The sequence below is a fragment of the Pseudonaja textilis genome, chromosome 14, assembly GCF_049901715.1.
Source record: "Pseudonaja textilis isolate UNSWEBS1 chromosome 14, rPseTex1.2, whole genome shotgun sequence".
In the NCBI taxonomy this organism is placed as follows: domain Eukaryota; kingdom Metazoa; phylum Chordata; class Lepidosauria; order Squamata; family Elapidae; genus Pseudonaja; species Pseudonaja textilis.
Genome location: NC_142003.1, coordinates 6,425,889 through 6,444,417, shown reverse-complemented (window position 1 = coordinate 6,444,417; position 18,529 = coordinate 6,425,889). Strand labels below are relative to the sequence as shown.

The following is an 18,529-nucleotide window of genomic DNA, read 5'->3' as shown; positions in this document are numbered from 1 at the left end:
TCTCCAAGTTGCCAAGTTTGGAGAGCCCTGCTCTAGCCTTTCAGCTTTGTGTTCGTGAATTAGCATCGTTTGCTTTTCATTGTATAATGATTTTTTTTCCCCCTTAGATAGCTTATTGAGGGCTTCTTGTTTTCAGCCTAGAAAATCAAACATTTCTACGTCTGTTGTGTGGATAGACCACAAGAACCCACCTCTTGTCCTACAGTTCGAGGCACAGCTAGAAGAAGTGAAGAAAGAAAAAATGTTTTATCAGAAACGTGGAACTCTTCTCTTGAGGTATCTTGGTTCCCTTCTCGTATCCATTAGAATTTATAGCACGGATGGGCTACCTGGGTGAGCCGGTTAGGTGGAGAGGTTAAAGCATCAGAAGGTGGGTTCTGATTCCATAGTTAGGCACAAAGCCAGCTAGGTGATCTTGAGCCAGTCACTTTCTCTCAGCTCTAGGAAGGAAGCAATGGCCTACCATTTCTGGAAAAAAAAAAAACTTGCCAAGAAGTCGGCAGGGACTTGAATTATTGCTTAATTCAGACCAAAAGGTCCTGATTTAATTGAAAATTTCCATAGTGCACCTGGTGTTGGTTGCCACAATGTAAAAAAGATGTTGAGACTCTAGAAAGAATGCAGAGAAGAGCAACAAAGATTATTAGGGAACTGGAGGCTAAAACATATTGCTGAAACTGGGTAGGTCTAGTTTGATGAAAAGAAGGACTAGGGATGACAGGATAGCAGTGTTCCGATATCTCAGGGGCTGCCCCAAAGAAGAGGGAGTCAAGCTATTCTCCAAAGCATCTGAAGGCAGGACAAGAAGCAATGGGTGGAAACTAACCAAGGGGAGAAGCAATCTAGAACCAAGGAGAAATTTCCTGACAGAACAATTAATCGATAAATGTAAACGTGCCACAACTTACTGCAAAAATTGTATATATGGTTTGTTGCTAAAGGTGAAAAAACTGAATGAAAAGTATTTTTTTTAAAAAAAGAACAATTAATCACTGGAACAACTTGCCTCCACAAGTTGTAAATGCTCCAACACTGGAAGTTTTTTAGAAGAGATTGGATAGCCATTTGTCTGAAATGGTATAGGGTTTCCTGCCTAGGCAGGGGGTTGGACTAGAAGACCTCCAAGGTCCCTTCCAATTCTGTTATCCTATCCTATCCTATCCTATCCTATCCTATCCTATCCTACTCTACTCTACTCTACTCTACTCTACCCTACCCTACCCTACCCGATCCTATCCTATCCTATCCTATCCTATCCTATCCTATCCTATCCTATCCTATCCTATTGAATATAATAAGGAACAATGAACATACCTTTCCTTAAATGAAGCTGATGACATTTCCTCAAGTACTTCCCTCTTCCATCTCCTTCCTTACCTTCCTAGACCAGACAGTGGTTCTGCTATCTTTATTTTTCATTCATTTTTAACTCCTAAAACTGTTAGCCATCCTGCCAAGGGTGGCGGCAGTCCTGCTCCAAGTCTTCTCCATCTCCTAAGAAGACCCCTCCCTCAGCAGCCCCTATCTCCATCCCCTGCATCTCTTCCTTTGCATCCTAGGCATCCGCTAAGTCTCCCCATTCCACGAAGTCTCCTTCTCCAGGAAACGTTCACGGTGAACAAGAAGGAGAAGCACTACGCTTTGGAAACCAGACTGGTGATTGACGAGCAGGAAGACTCCATTCTAGCACTTACCTTGGGCTATCCCACTAAAAATCCACACGTAAGTGATGAGCATGGACAGAAAGCGGGGGAAGGAGTCACCCTTGCCATTCTCAAGAGCTATGGGATTATCTTCCTTCCATCTCTAGGTATGTGCAAGATTGACTCATCCATATAACAGTGGCATTTTCCTTCAAAATACAGAAATGTGCATCATGGTGAGGAATCTCACTCAGGTAAGTTGGAGGCAGAAAAGAAGGGAACAATTTTGCCAAATGTAAAGTACGAGCTCTGTGCCTGTTGGAGTTCTTCCAGTCGATGGCCCCAAGCTTATTTTCTTACCCACAATAATAATTCAGATTCTAGAGGAATCTTGGCCAAATGACCTCCAAATTATGGACCCTGTGTCTGTTGGAGTTCTCCTAATGAAAAAGAAAACAGCTTGTGTTTTCTTTGCCACAGTATTAGTTCAGATTCTAGAGGAATATTGGCCAAATGATCTCCAAATGATGGACTGTTTGCCTGTTGGAGTTATTCTGACCTTAATACTTAAGTTTCACATAGTCTCTGAGATTCCAAATTTAGGAGTTTCTTTGCTGACCCAGCAGTTTGAAACCATGAAACTATCAAACCCTACAGGCTAATCAAGAGCTTGAAGTGAAACTGAAAGTCAGTCAAGAAGAAGTACTAAGCATCCTGGGAAAATACCACAATAAATCTAGCATGGGCCAATCCCACCATCTGATACAGCTGGATTTCACCCCTTCATTCCAGGTACATATATCCATATTAACAATTTAGAATTAAAACGGAATCAATCCCAAAGGGGAAAAAAAAAGAAGCTGGATTTGGAAGTATGTCAGCATCAAGGAAAATAAATGCCAAACTAGGTGTAGGAATCTAGTATCTCCAGAGGGTTTGGGAATAGCTGATCTGTGTCATAAACCAGAGTTAAGCTTCTTTTAACTCCTTTTTAAAAACAGGTAATCCAGCAGTTCAACATTTGGCTTAATGGACCAGACTCTGGATTTGAACTCTATCCTCAATTTCTTCAACAGAATTGGTCACATTTTCCACAAACTATTCAGGTACTGGAAAATATATTTTCCACCGTCATCTGTAATCATTTATGTTGACTCTTCTTCATTTGTGTTCCCCAATTCTATCAATACACTAAACCAAAACACTGAATCAGCACCATAGTGCAGTCAAAACAAGAGTCAAACAGCTGACTTTGTGCTCATTGTTGCTAGTTACACTGATGATATTAAATTGTTGGGTAATAAAACATGTACAAGAAAACAACCAAGCTCAGAAAGCAGCAAGGACCTCACCGTTCACTTACTTTCTTCTTCTTCTTCTTCTTCTTCTTCTTCTTCTTCTTCTTCTTCTTCTTCTTCTTCTTCTTCTTCTTCTTCTTCTTCTTCTTCTTCTTCTTCTTCTTCTTCTCCTCCTCCTCCTCCTCCTCCTCCTCCTCCTCCTCCTCCTCCTCCTCCTCCTCCTCCTCCTCCTCTTCCTCCTCCACCTCCACCTCCACCTCCACCTTCTCCAAGATTACACAGATTAACAGAGTTGGAAGGGACCTTTTAGATCATCTAGTCCAACCCCCCATCCTCCACCTCCACCTTCTCCAAGATTACACAGATTAACAGAGTTGGAAGGGACCTTTTAGATCATCTAGTCCAAACCCCCATCCTCCCCCTCTTTCTCCTGTCTGCAAGCCCCACTCCTTTATAGCACTGATGGTGTTACCTAATTGGGTAAGGAAACATCTGCAAGAAAACCACCCAAGCTCAGTGAGCACCAAGGATCCCACAATTCAACCCTGAGTTACAAACATTCTTCTTCTATTGGCAGGATCAGTGATTTACAAAATGCACCCATCGTTTGAGAGTAGTGCCTTTATATACGTTCTCCTCCCATTCTCCTCCTTCTTCTTTTGACATCTGGGGCCATGGATTTTGGATTGTCGGCCAACCAAGGACTTGAGCGTGATCTTTTGACTCTGTTTTCCTGATGCTTTAGGCCCAGGCCAGTCTAAACTATCATGGCCAAAATGGCGTCAATGGATCTTTTGACCTCCACACCAGTACACGGAATCTAATGTTCCTGGAGGCCAATTTTGACAATGAGTTGAAAAGAAACACCCGAGCCTTTCGTGTGAGCGCTGCCCTAAAGCAAGACATTCTAGATCAGTTTAAATATGTGGAGCTGCAGTTCCTGAGTAAGGAGACGCCATCAAGGTAAATAAAGTGTTGGGTAAGTGATAATCCAGAGTTGGCTTTAAAGAAACTTTATACTGTTACCTGTAATCTGAGGAAAGATAAAAGCAGAACATCTTCACTTACTGAAATGGCAAAGAGGGTTGCTTGTTTCTGCGTGGTGTAAATCGCTTTGCGGTCATTTCACCAATTCTTGTGGTTTGATTCATTTCTGTTAGCCCAACGGATTTGTGAGTTGTGAATGTGGGCAGGACTAGAGTACTGCCTCTTTGTGTCACATCCTGGACACAAACTGTTTCAACTTCTACCCTCAAAATGACGCTACAGACGCTGCACACCAGAACAACTAGACACAAGGACAGTTTTCCCTGAACACCATTACTCTGCTAAACAAATAATTCACTCAACACTGTCAAACTATTTACTAAGTCTGCATTACTATTACTATTAATAGGGAGGCATCCTTCCTTTCACCCATCTCCTCCTGCGTATGACTATATGATTGTAATCTTTTTGCTTCTATCCTAACAATTTTTATTGACTGTTTCCTAGTATAATTTGATTCCTTATTGTACCCTATGACTATTGTTAAATGTTGTACCTTATGATTCTTGACTCTTGACAAATGTATCTTTTCTTTTATGTACACTGAGAGCATTTGCACTAAGACAAATTCCTTGTATGTCCAATCACACTTGGACAATAAAGAATTCTATTCAATTCTATTCTGTTTTCTATTCTATAGTCTATTCTATTCTCTTCTTTATTCTCTTCTGTTCTATTCTATTCTATGTCCTCATACTAAAACAATAAAAGAAGTAGAAAACAATAATCATCAACCACAGAAAGCTATGTTATTATATTGGGAAAGGAAATACCGGGACCAAATAAAGTATGAGGATTGCATTGGTCTTAAATTGGCCTGTTTGTTTTCTAAATGACAACAAGGATACATTGAAAGATAAGGTCAGGTCTCCTTTACTTCCAGCTCAACTTTTGATGATTTCATGGACACAATCCATGGACTTTCTTCCACTGTCTTTTTCTGAGTTGCTTGTTGACTTCCAGCATAGCCTATAGCTCTGTTGTTTCTGGTAGCCTTCCACTGAAGTAGTGACCTAGTTTGACCCTATTTAGCTTCAAAGACCAAAATTGCCCAATTTTTTTCACCCGCTGAAGTATTTTGGCATCTCTTGGTGATTTTTCTGCAGTCCCGCAAAATTGCAAACATTATAGAAAGCTCCTTTACTATCAAATTGTATTGGCTGCTTGCTTAGCCTTTTCAGAAATCTGTTAATGTTGATTTTCACTTGTTTCTTTCTTACAACAGGTTGTTGTTGACATCATCAGTAAAATTGAACCAGCATTCCTTCCAGGTGGGCATTTCAGGATCCAAGGAACAGAAAGCCGGTGTGGTGACCCTCCGTGTCCACGTGCAACACAACCTTGAAACCTTGAAACCTCAGGATCTTTCCCTGAATATTTCTCTGAAGCACCGAATCAATTTTAAGGAAGGTACAGCCATCTCCATTCTTTTGGACAATCAGACCATCGGGGTCATATTTTATTGCCGCCAGGTAGATCTGGGATTTTTCAGCTTCTGCTGCTTTGGAGAAAACAAATGTTGACATCTTCATCACAAAGCCTCACTGCAATTAGGTTGTAAATGGTGGCCACATAACCCTAGAATGCTGCAAAGATCCTAAATATATGCCGCTTACCAAATGCCCAAATTCTGGTCACGTGACCATGGGGATGCTGCTACAGTTGTAAGTGCAAGGACCAATAGTAGGTCACTTTTTCAGTGTGGTCGTAATTTTGAATGAGTAGAGTAGGATTTGAATAGGAATAGGAATAGAAAATATATAGAATAGAAAACAATATAGTATATTATTTTATAATATAGAATATAGAATTGAACAGAACAAGGAATAGATAAAATAAAATATAGAATGGAATGGAACAGAACAGAATAGAATAAGGAACAGAATAGAATATAGAATAGAATAGAATAGAATAGAATATAGAATAGAATAGAATAGAATAGAATAGAATAGAATAGAATAGAATATAGAATGGAATGGAATGGAATGGAATAGAATAGAATAGAATAGAATAGAATAGAATAGAATAGAATAGAATAGAATAGAATAGAATAGAATAGAATATAGAATGGAATGGAATGGAATGGAATAGAATAGAATAGAATAGAATAGAATAGAATAGAATAGAATAGAATAGAATAGAATAGAATAGAATAGAATAATAGAGTTGGAAGTGACCTTGGAGGTCTTCTAGTCCAACCCCCTGCCTAGGCAGGAAACCCTACACCACTTCAGACAATTTGTTATCCAACATCTTCTTAAAAGCTTCCAGTGTTGGAGCATTCACAGCTTCTGGAGGCAAGCAGTTCCACTGGTTAACTGTTCTCGCTGTCAGGAAAAATCTCCTTAGTTCTAGGTTGCTTCTCTCCTTGGTTAGTTTCCACCCATTGCTTCTTCTCCTGCCTTCAGGTGCTTTGGAGAATAGATTGATCCTGTCTTCTTTGTGGCAGCCCCTAAGATATTGGAACACGGCTATCGTGACGCTCCCTAGTCTTTCTTTTCATCAAACTAGACATACTGAATTCCAGCAACTGTCCTTTATATGTTTGCTAAATGAATGGTTGTAATCCAAAGAGTATCAGCAAAGACTTATAATTTCTCTGGCCACTTTGGCAGAGCTCTAATCTTGATTCACACAATCCGGATTCAGCCCCGATTTCCTTACTTCTGTCTAACAGGCCTTGTGACCGTTGCAGTAAATGGATCTGTTTTTTCCATTCATGTCCGAAGTGAATGTCTATGTGGGAATGAAAGCTTCCATAGCGTGATGGTGGCCGTGGCCCAGGATGGCCGCGAAATCTTCTTAGCTCAGGGAAAACTGAAAGGCTCCCTGGAACTAAAACGAATAATCCAAAGAGATGAAGCCCAGGCCCTGAAGAACACAAGAAGTCCTTGTGTTGACCTTGCAAACATTTTCCTTCACAGCAAGGTTGGATTCACAGGCGCTCTCACACACAACCTCAGCAACTTCTATGCAATAGGTAAGGAAGATTGAATGGTTTGCTCCTTTGTTTTAGAATCTTTGGGAAAGTCACTTGAATTCATACTACCTAGAATTTAAAGATTAATCCATCAGGATTGGACTTTTTGCTCCGTTCTTATCCACAAGGATGCTTGACCTTTTGTGTGTTGGTTCAGAAAAACCTTCATGCCAGGAAGCTGAGCTCTCCACTAAACTGTCTCCTTTTCCATTGTCTTCTCTAGGACTTCCCACAGAAAGTAGCCTCAAGACCATATATGGTCACAATGATACTTACCAGGGAGTAACTGTGAATCTTCAAGGGGGCAACCAGAAGATTAGTGTCCTATTTGGAGTTGAGAAGTTGCATCCAGAAGCCCTTCAAACCCAGTTGGCAAATCATTCTTTAGCGGTACAAGATTTATTTCTCCAAGTTTGGACAACGACCGTATGAATGGAGGGTTACTTACTGACCATGAAAATAGTCTCACTTAGGCTCAGAGATAGATAATAGACTAACTGGCTCCCACATGCAATTTTTGTATTTGTTTAGACTGGAAAAAAACGAAGGTGACATTTTGATCCCTTTCTCTTGTAGGCATCACTAGGAACATTGCTCTGTGGACCAGATGTGGCTAACAACTCTGGACCTGGTGTAATAAGGGAAATCTTTTCGAATAGCAGTTTTGCTCCACCGGGTATCCGCACAGCGTGCAACTTGGAGTACGTTCTGGAAACCAGCTTCAGTCACGCTTGGCCTTATCTTACATCTCTGGGCCTCGCCCAAGAGAATAGGGTGAAAATGGCCATCACGAGAGGTGATCCACACAGAGTCTTTCTAGAAATCTCCCTGGGAAATGGCAAGTGGACGGGCCACGGGGAACTGAGTGATGAGGCTGGAGGGACAACTGCAGACTGGAGGGTGACTTTTCTGAACAAACCTGGCGCTTTGGAGGTGATTGTGCAAGAGTTTCTTCTAAGAGTTTCTCAAACTCAGGAGGCTAGATGAGAGAGGTCTCACACAGTCCGTGAGAAAGCAATATGGTAGCAAATCTAACGGTATAAATTGGGTATTTATTAATAAATTATAATTATAGGCATTTTGGTCCAGTGATTAAGGCACCGAGTTAGAAACTGGGAGATCCTGAGTTCTATTCCCGCCTTAGCCATGCAAGCCAGCCGGGTGACTTTGGGCCAATCGTCAGGAGATGGTGAGTTCAGATTACAGATAATCAGAGTTGGAAGGGATCTTGTAGGTCATCTAGTCAAACCCACCATCCAAGCAGGAGTTCTAGTCCCACCTTAGGCATGCAAGACAGCTGGGTGACTTGGGGCCAATCGCATTATCTCAACCCATACTATAAAATATCATCAGTAAGAATTACAACCATGTCAATAATAAAAGCAATGAGCTAAAAGCCAGCATCACCAAGACCACCTTGCAATATTACAACACTTATATATAATTTCTTAATATTAAGACTGGAACTTATTTGGCATGTGTTAGATTGGAAAAGGCCGATGATGGGCTTTTATGAATATATTGATAAAATCATATGAAGTAATGATTCACTAAAAAGAAAATATCTTTTTTTTTTCCCTCTTGGATCTACTAGAACCCAGCATTACCCCAGAATTTTGTTTCTGGAGGATCGTTTTTCAGCAAGACTCACCAAGCAAATTTAACAATGTTCCTCCAATGGAATGGCACAGCAGCTGATATGAAATTGGAAAAAGACAAGTATGTTGTGCGAGGGATTCTGGACCACTCCCTGCCCTATCTCCAAGATCTGGGACTGCCTCGCAAAAACGTGATTCTCCTCATCATGACGGGTAATGCTGGTGTGGAAGGACTTCTGGTGCTCCATGTGGACAGTTGCAAGCTGGAGATACAAGGAGAAATCCAACCCAAAGCCAACATGGAATGGACCCTGGAGATGGAGGTGGCCTGTAAAGCTTTGCAGGTAATTTTTGCTTCTTCCTCCTTAATTCTTGAAATCAGTCTTCCCCGGCTTTGTATGTTCTAGGTGTGCTGGAGTCACAGATTCTAGAATTCCTGGCTATCGGTGATCTGGTCTTACCATAGCTGCTTGGCAGAAGTCTATAAGAAATTTGAGGGTGGGGATTTAGTTATGACTTGAGGATGCAGTTCAGGCCAAAGAATTGTGTATGTCTAGTCTATTGAAAAGAAGGACAATGGATGATATGATAAGAGTGTTCCAATAACTCAGGGGCTGCCCCAAAGAAGAGGGAGTCAGGCTATTCTCCAAAGCACCTGAAGGCAGGACAAGAAGCAACGGATGAAAACTAATCAAGAGAAAACCAACCTAGAACTAAGGAGAAATTTCCTGAGTATTAGAACAATTAACCAGTGGAACTGCTTGCCTCCAGAAGCTGTGCATGCTCCAACACTGGAGGTTTTTAAGAAGATGTTGGACAACAAATTGTCTGAAGTGGTGTAGGGTTTCCTGCCTAGGCAGGGGGTTGGACTAGAAGACCTCCAAGGTCCCTTCCAACTCTGTTATTCTGTATTCTATCTCATCCAGCACCAAGTTTAGAAATGGATTGCCTTCATGCTTGTTTATGTTTTGTGTCTCATGGTAGGATCGAGGCTTCCCAAACCACGCACAATTAAATGGATCCCTTCTGAAGGATGGTGATCAGCTAGAATTCTTTAATAGCCTCCAGGTGGAAGATCAAGAGGCCTCCTTCGCAGTAAGCGCTAAGTGCCAGCCAAAGTTTATTTTAGAAATGGAGTTGAGGCATGGGTTTTCATTCTTCAACAGGATCCCCCAAGAAAATAAGCTGATTGTCCATTGTGGGAAACGACCCGAGCGTGCTATAAACTTGGAAGTGAAATCTGGCCTTTGCCAACTTCGAGCCAACTTGGAGATGGAAGCAGGAAACCGATGCCAGTGGCAAGCAGCGATGGAGAACTCTTGCAAAATGATACAGGTATAAACCTGGCCAGCGTACAGAGCAAGGAAGGTGACCTTGACAGAGCGATACAGGTGGTGTCGTCGAGGCCAGAGGGACAACAACAGCTTTAATCATCCTGGTCTATTACGTGGGGCAGACATCCCACCATGGGAAAGGACTTGGTGTCAAACATCTACTTTGATGTCTCCTTTGTTTAAAGGGGGCACAGTGGCCTACTGGTTAAGAGGCTGGGTTTGTTGACCAGAAGGTTGGCAATTCAAGACCCAAGTACAGGGTGACAGGGTGAACCCCCATTCTTGCCCCAGCTCCTGCCAAGCATGTAAATCAGCGGTGGGATTCAAAAACTTTTTACTAATGGTTCTGTGGGTGTGGCTTGGTGGGCATGGTGTGACTTGGTGGGCGTGGCTTAGTGGGCGTATCCAGGGGAAGGATACTGCAAAATCCCCATTCTCTCCCCACCCCACTAACCTGATTTCCAGCTCCCTTCTCCTATGCAGAGCAACCAAAGGAGACCCAGCCGATCAGCTGAGACTCAGGAGGCAGAGAAGAGATGGGGTTAGGATCGGGACCAGTCAGAGGTGGTCTTGGCCAGTTCTCTGAACTACTCAAAATTTCTGCTACCGGTTCTCCAGAACTGGTCCGAACCTGCTGAATACCACCTCTGCTTCCCTGGCTGTTTTTGTACCCACTCGTCCAACAATCTTAGTAGTCTTAGTTTCCTGAAAATGGGCTCCTGCATGAGTCCCAAAGCTCGGAAGACAAAACTTCTGGGACCGGTGACCGACCCAGATTTGACTCTGCAGCATTATCCGGGGACACTTATATTCGTCTTCATTCGTGGGAGCACATTTAGCTACTGTTAAATCATAGCCATGCTTAGGTGCTGCCGTGTTGAATATTTCATTTAAATTTCAGGATCTTGGAATTCCAACAAAAATGAATGGATCGGGGCATGTGTTAAAAGATAAGATCAACCTTGATTCTCAAGTGGTGCTTGCTGTTGGTGAAAACACGGTCTCGGCATTCCTCCTTTTAAAAAGCACCGCTGTAAGTAATTGGCCACACCGAATGACTTTTGAACATGGAGTGTTGGGCTATTGTTTCAATTGTCATTTTTTATTTGCTAGAGAAAATCAAAGCTTTCAGTGAGCTGGATAGCCTTATGTAATGCTAACATGCTAATATATATATTTTATTTGACCAAGGAAGTTAGACACCCAAGGAATTTGTCCTTGGTATAGAAGTGTAAATGCAAAACAACAGAGATATAATAATCCAGATCTGCCTATCCTTAGTCTTTGGAAAGGACTTGAGAGGTAGACAAAAATGCCAAATCCAGTCTGAACATCTGGCTGACTGTGCGATGATTAACAACAACAATAATCTGTAACCTAATGAGCGACCCTATTCTCAGTAAAAGATGAAAGGAAAAATATCTAATTTTTCTCGCCAGCCTTTCACCGCAGATTGATTTCTCCAAATAAATCTTTTCAGCTCTGCTATACTGTAGGTCCGTGATGACAAACCTATGGTGGCACGCAGAGCTATTAGTGCTGGCATGTGAGCCGCAAGCAAATTTACCTCACTGCGCATGCATGCACCTCACAGCTGATTTTTGTTCCCCACCCCCGAGGCTTGAAAAAACCTCTGCAGGTTTTTAGGCTGAATAATAGGCCCGTTTCATCACTTCCTGTAACCGGAAGTGACAAAACAGGCCTATTATTCATCCTAAAAAGCCTGCAGAGGTTTTTTTTCAAGCCTCTGGGAGGCTGAAAAAGCCTTAAACTGGCCGAAAATCAGCTGTGAGGCACAGTGCAGGTAAGGGGTGGCATGCGGGGGATTGTGCGAGCATATGCAGGAGACATGGGGGAGGGCATTCCCTTCTGGGTGCTGGCATGTGAGACCGCGAGTGCCAGCGCATGCACAATTTTTTCCACAGAAGCCCAAAAAGGTTAGCCACCACCGCTGTAGGTAATCCTCACCTTGAGTGGTGCAGTGGCCTAGAAGTGGAGTTCTCTCCTCACAATCAGGAGGCTATGAGTTCGATCCTAGGTAGAGGCAGATATTTCTCTGGGCACAATATGAAAATATTTGCTGCGAACTTTGCATTGGTGACAGTAAGGGCGTCTGGCCAGGAAGGGCGTCTCTCCATTCTGTTGCTCTGACTCCACTCCGATGGAAGGGATTACAGGGTCATTAAAAGACCCCCCCACACACACAAAAAGGTAGTCCTCACCTTATGATCATTCATTTAGCGACTGTTCGAAGTTACAAGGGTGTGAAAAACAGACATAAGTCCCTTTTTTCACTGCCACCGTAACTTCAATGAACTGGTGTAAGTCCAGTTTCTGTTCCCCGGCACTCTTGATTTTCTTTGATCCTCCTTCCTGCAGACCAGGCGAGAATTTCATGCGCTCCTGGAACAACACATCAAAGGGGCCATTAAGTCTGACATTCCTGCAAGGGCAGAAGTGGATTTAATTTCAGAAAAGAGTCGTACCCTTTGTGAAAGGCTGCTTCAGTTCAAGGTGGATGGCCAGCAGGTAAAACACACTTTCTTTGATCCGGGTTTTAGTTTGCATGACTCGGCAGCCTCCGTCGCAGGTGAACCCCAAGGGTTAGGGGGAAAAAATGTATATTATGCATAAAAAATGTATATACATTTTAGTTAGTATATAAAAAATGTATATAGTAACATTTTCCAAAGAACAAACCTAGAAACACAGAATAACAGAGTTGGAAGGGGCCTTGGAGGTCTTCTAGTCCAACCCTGCTTGAGCAGGAGACTCTATACCACTTCAGACAAAATGGCTGTCCGGTCTCTTCTTAAAAACCTCCAGTGATGGAGCCCCCACAACTTCCAGAGGCAAAGCCATTCCACTGGTTATTTGTCCTCACTGTTAGGAAATCTCTTCTTAGTTCTAAGATGCTTCTCTCTTTGATTGGTTTCCATCCATTATTTCTTTTGCCTTCTGCTGCTTTGGAGAATAAATTGCCCCCCTCTCTTCTTTGTGGCAGCCCCTCAAATATTGGAACACGGCCATTCTTTTCACTAGATTAGACAATGGCGTAAACAAGGCTTCTTTTAAGCAGGACGTGGTTGGTTGCTTGGATGTCAAAGATAACCTGATGACCAATGGCCTAATTGTTCCTTAGATCAATTTTAGAGTTCTTATGAAGAACCAAACCCAAAAAAACCCTCCCAACTTATGCTAGGAAAATCAAGATTGTGTTCTTGTCATGGTGGTTCCGTTCTTGTAAAATTGTGAGAAAGATGGCGACTTCTCTGTAAACAAAAAAAAAAAGCAAAACTTCCCAACCTTCATCTCTTAATCTAAAATAAAGGTTAGTCTTTTGAGTAACTCTTGTTTCCCCCAAACTTACATTTCTGGTAAAAATCCAGCTGTTGTTATCCAACCCTGCATGAAAAGCAGAGGTGGTTGTTCAGCCGATTCTGACCAGTTCTGGAGAACCAGTAGCAGAAATTTTGAGTAGTTTGGAGAACCGGCAAATACCACCTCAGACTGGCCCCACCAACCCCATCTATTCTCCGCCTCCCGAGTCCCAGCTGATCGGCTGGGTCTTCTTGGGTTGCCCTGCACAGGAGAATGGAGCTGGAAAGCAGGTTAGTGGAAATGGCAATTTTGCAGTATCCTTCCCCCAAGAATGGGGATTTTACAGTTATTCCCCTGCCACGCCCACCAAGCCACACCACACCCACCAAGCCACACCCACAGAACCGGTGGTAAAAAATTTATGGAAAGGACAAAATCCTTTCCTAGCCTGTTTGCCAAGAGTGAAGGCTCCATTACTCCGTTTTATGACGTCTCTTTCTGCTGATAACAACAGGTTTTGGCGTCGTCTTCTCTCAAGCGTAGGAGAACCGGCGTGGCTTATTCTGCCACTGTCGCACAGCCTTTTAACTTTGCGATGAAACATGTGGAGTTCAGCTCCCTGACCCAAAGCCGCAAAGGAGCACACGCACAACAGGTAATTACAGAGACTTACCTCCCGAGTGTTCTACGGTGCGTTCGTTTGTCCAAAAATTAATGTATCCTATTAAGTTGAACCATTCCTACTTCCAAGGAATGAAATATTATAAACCTTGATCCACTTAAATTTGACCAGATAATTATTTGGTCCTGAATGGAGTGAACTCTCCATAAATAAGGGTGAAAATGCTTCAAAGCGTGGTTGATTTGAGAAATGCAGTAACAGCAGCTGATGGCCTTTCTGGAGCAGTACAGGAAGTCCTTGACTTACAACAGTCCATTTAGTGGCTGTTCAAAGTTACAATGGCGCTGAAAAAAAGTGACTTGTTATGACCGTTTTTCACACTTACGACCTTTGCAGCATCCTCATGGTCCCGTGATCAAAATTCGGATGCTGGGCAACTGGTTCATACTTATGACCGTTGCTGGGTCCAGAGGTCATGGGTTCGCTTCTTTGCGACTTTCTGAACAAGCAAAGTCAATGAGAAAGCCAGATTCACTTAACAACCAGGTGACTAACTTATCAGCTGCAGTGATTCACTTAACAACTGAGGCAAGAAAGATCGTAAAATGGGGCAAAGCCCACTTCATAAATGTCTCACTTAACAACAGAACTTTTGGGATCAATTGTGGTCATAAGCTGAGGAGCACCTGTATCAGGAAACAAGGTTCCATGATAGCCAGTGCTCAACAACCAACACGATGTCATGGTTGAGTTTGAGTTGGGACCAGAGAGACATCTGTTTGAGTGTTTGCAGTGTGACTACCAGAGTGTTTGCAGTGTGACTACCATTATGAGACAACCCAGGAGCAAAACACATCACACAGAGACTTAGACATTTAACAGTGGTTTATACACAGTAGTTATATACAGAAATATACATGGTAGGCAAAATACCTTACAAGCAATCTGTCTTCTTAACTCTACATGGAGAACTCTGCAATGAATACCGGACACAAGGAGAGAAAACATTCCCTCTAATGGCTGCCTTTTTATAAATACCTCTTAAAGTGATAGAGCCCATCCCAAGTCTTAAAGGAGCAGTGCTGATTCGTCTTCATTGCATCCGCCTAATATTGCATCAGCTTCACTGCTGGTCGGCTCTTAAATCCCAAGACCTTAACAGGTCTATGCATAAGTTGTGAAGTTTGTCTCAGATGACTTTGAAGCATCCCTCTCTTGCAGCCCAATTGTGGGGACATTGTTGTCACCTTGAGCTTTCAGGAGAAATATCTCTTCTGGGTTTTAGATGCAGCTTGCTTGGAACCATGGCCAGCCAGCCTGGATGAACTTCACTTTTGGAGACAAGTCTAGAGTGAGGAACACATGTTGGGATGCTTGTATCACAGCTTCTTCTGGACAGGTATGAATGTTGGTTTTCAGCAAGAAAGGATTTCAGGGTTGCGCAGTTGAGCGAGCTATTCGTCTTCACCAGAGACACAAAAAGATATAAACAGTGGGGGGAAAGTAATGTAATTTTTGGAGCCAAACCAGATGTGGCATTAAGTATATCTTTGAGTTTGATAGCACTAACAATAACAGACATAAACTTCACAGCCCTCTCTCACCGGTTTACAGAGTCAGCCTCTTGCCCTCAACAATCTGGGTCCTTATTTTTCCGACTTGGAAGGGTGGAAGGCTGAGTCAACTTTGAGCCAGTCAGGATCAAACTCTTGGCAGTGGCCAGTATCAACCTGCATTATAACTACTGTGCCGCTATGGCTCACATCTTTAAGTTTGATATCTTAAAATTAGAGGACATAATTCAAAGAGTGCTCCATCAGAATGGAGAAGGGATTTAAATTGGTTTCACTTTATGGTGGACTTCAAGAATGGTCCTTTTCTCCTGGAACTCCTAGAAGGTAGAAGAACTCTTGAGAAATAGAATTCTTTCATGCCAAAAAGAATTGGTTCAATTTTTCTCCAATGCCAGTGAGCCAAGGGGTGGTCTCCAACCTCTGGAACTGGAGTTCTCAGAGTAAATAATGTTTTATATTCCTTTTTTTTTTTTGGCAGCTTAAAAACATCCTAACAATTGCAAGTCTTCGGGCCTGTGGCTCCCTTAAGCAGACAGCAGCTCTGTTGAATCAGCACCTAGATCTGACATGGGACGACAAGACCGTTGTACAACATCTGACATATGAGGTAAAGGAAAGCTGCTTTTGTCATCAGACAAATGACAAAAGAGCAGGGTTTTGCACTTCTTTGAACACAAAATGTTTGATGGTAGGTCTCTGACCAAGATTCAGAGATGTAAATAGACAGCTGTAAAAAAGCAATTAGGAAAAGTCCACTGAATAATCTAGTCTAGTGAAAAGAAAAAGTAGGGGTGACATGATAGCAGTGTTCCAATGTTTGAGAAGCTGCCACAAAGAAGAGGGAAGTCAACTTATTCTCCAAAACACTTGAAGACAGGATAAGAAGCAATGGATGGAAATTAATCAAGGAGAGAAGCAACCAAGAACTCAGGAGAAACTTCCTGACAGAGAGAACAATTAACCAGTGGAACAGCCTGCCTTCAGAAGTTGTATGTGCTCCAACACTGGAGGTTTTTAAGAAGAAATTGGACAACCATTTGTCTAAAGTAGTATAGGATTTCCTGCTTGATCAGGGGGACTAGAAAACCCCCAAATCCCCTTCCAACTCTGTTATTCTGTTAAATTAGCAAATATACATCAGGATATATTGTTCTTAAGTGGAAAATAGTTCGCTTGGTAGGATTCATGTAACATCGTTCTTTTCATCTCAACAAATCTTGCTAAAGAAAACTGGCATAATAATGCTTGAAAAAGAATCACCTCCAGATATAAAACAGAGATCAGGAATCCATATTGCCTCTAACTACAGTCATTATACAATCTTTATGTATATTGTATAGGTATATTAGTGCACCCTCAAATCCCCAGAACTCCACTCAAAATTGCAAGATTTCTGTAAAATCTCAAATCAAGAAGATGGAATAATAGAATGATAGAGTTGGAAGAGATCTTTAGATGTCCTCTAGTCCAGGGGTCCCCAACCACCGGTCCCCAGACTGGTACTGGTCCGTGGATCATTTTTTACTGGGCCACAAAGCTTGGGCGCTGCCATCTTGTTTCGACGGTGCTTCCGGGTTTTCGGTTGCTTCTGGGTTTTCAGTTGGAAAGCGGCGTTTGGGTGCTTGTGCCTTAGTTTCATCGAAGAGGCTTCGAATGAAGAGCCGTCCCGATGGCGGTAGAGTCTCGCATTACTCAGGTACCGGTCCGTGGAAGAATAAATAATCGTGAAACCGGTCCCTGGTTCAAAAAAGGTTGGGGGCCACTGTTCTAGTCCAACTCTCCACTTTCAGACAAATGGTTAGGGTTAGGGTTGCAGTTCTGGAGAACCGGTAGCGGAAATTTTGAGTAGTTCAGAGCGCCAGCAAATACCACCTCTGACTGGCGATTTTACAGTATCATTTCCCTGCCACCCCCACCAAGCCATGCCCACAGAACCGGTAGTAAAAAAAATTTGAATCCCAAATTTGAATCTTGGTGTATTTTTCATGCCATGTTTTGCTGACATGTATAGATTTGAGGAGTGCGTATCATGGGACCTGCGGCTTCCAACTTGCCAACACAAGAAAAGGCACCTTCACCCAAGACACTGTCAACCTAACAGCTGGGCTTTTTTATTATGTGAAATTAAGATTGGATTACAGTGTTTTCACAAGTGTGCCAGGAGAGATTATCTCTCTACCTAATGTTTCTCTGAGATAATTAATTCAATTAAGTTCCCATTCAAACATGGAGCTCGTTGTGTGTCTTTGGGACTCTTCCAGATAAGTCTTAACTCAAATTTACTAAGTTATTGTAGTTAAGTACAATGAAGAAAGAAACATAGACTTTCCAGGTTCAATGCTTTGAATTTTAAAGGACAGAGGAACAATAACGGAGTGAAACAGAACAAATGTATGTGGATTCTGCTAGGATGTGATTCTGGGCCGCCGTTCTGATAATTTTAATTATCGTATTAAACATTTCTGGAAAGAAAAAAAAAACGCACACACATAACAATGTAGGTCCTTTTTGTTTTCTCAGTATGTGCCACAATTATATTTCTGCCTCCTCCTTATCTTTTAACACAGAAAAGCCGAGTGTTGCATCGGGACAAAATACTGGTAGAAGCTACTTTAAAGAATCTCTTGGCCTCCTGTTCCCATCAGCGTATTCTGGGAGAAGTCGAAACAGATTATGCAGCTTGGCTGAATTACAGCATGAGACTCGGGATGTGCGACCTTCCAAATGTGAGGGATGATTTGGAAGGCTTTCAAACAGAAACTATTTTTAGTAACTTCTGAATGTGTGGGATCCTTAGTGCTCCCTAAGCTGGGTTGTTTTCTTGGAGACATCTCATTACGAGTAACCCCCCTAATCCCTTACCAACTCTGATGATGTTCCCTAGTTTGGTAATGAAACGTCTGCAAGAAAACAATCAAGCTCAGAGAGCACCAAGGACCCCACAGTCCTCCTCCTCCTCCTCCTCCTCCTCTCTGCCAACTCCCATTCTCTTCTAGCATTGATGATGTTCCCTAGTTGGGTAATGAAACGTCTGCAAGAAAACAATAAAGCTCAGAAAGCACAGAGCCGCCCCCCCATTTCAACTCTGAGCTACAAATATTGTCCTTTTGGG

The 18,529-nt window shown here is 42.4% G+C and overlaps 1 protein-coding gene across 1 annotated transcript in view; it reads left to right on the top strand.

Annotated features, from left to right (window-relative positions):
• APOLTP (apolipoprotein lipid transfer particle homolog) overlaps positions 1-18,529 on the top strand; it is a 66,949-nt gene that overhangs the window by 30,358 nt on the left and 18,062 nt on the right. The window contains exons 30-47 of the mRNA XM_087912745.1: positions 137-276; positions 1,560-1,722; positions 1,811-1,897; positions 2,301-2,435; positions 2,645-2,749; positions 3,687-3,904; positions 5,214-5,398; positions 6,666-6,968; positions 7,192-7,358; positions 7,545-7,901; positions 8,563-8,910; positions 9,551-9,901; positions 10,802-10,933; positions 12,280-12,429; positions 13,736-13,876; positions 15,129-15,242; positions 15,896-16,024; positions 17,985-18,143. Coding sequence (XP_087768871.1) covers positions 137-276; positions 1,560-1,722; positions 1,811-1,897; positions 2,301-2,435; positions 2,645-2,749; positions 3,687-3,904; positions 5,214-5,398; positions 6,666-6,968; positions 7,192-7,358; positions 7,545-7,901; positions 8,563-8,910; positions 9,551-9,901; positions 10,802-10,933; positions 12,280-12,429; positions 13,736-13,876; positions 15,129-15,242; positions 15,896-16,024; positions 17,985-18,143 — 3,384 coding nt within the window. The remainder of the gene's footprint in view (positions 1-136; positions 277-1,559; positions 1,723-1,810; positions 1,898-2,300; positions 2,436-2,644; positions 2,750-3,686; positions 3,905-5,213; positions 5,399-6,665; positions 6,969-7,191; positions 7,359-7,544; positions 7,902-8,562; positions 8,911-9,550; positions 9,902-10,801; positions 10,934-12,279; positions 12,430-13,735; positions 13,877-15,128; positions 15,243-15,895; positions 16,025-17,984; positions 18,144-18,529) is intronic.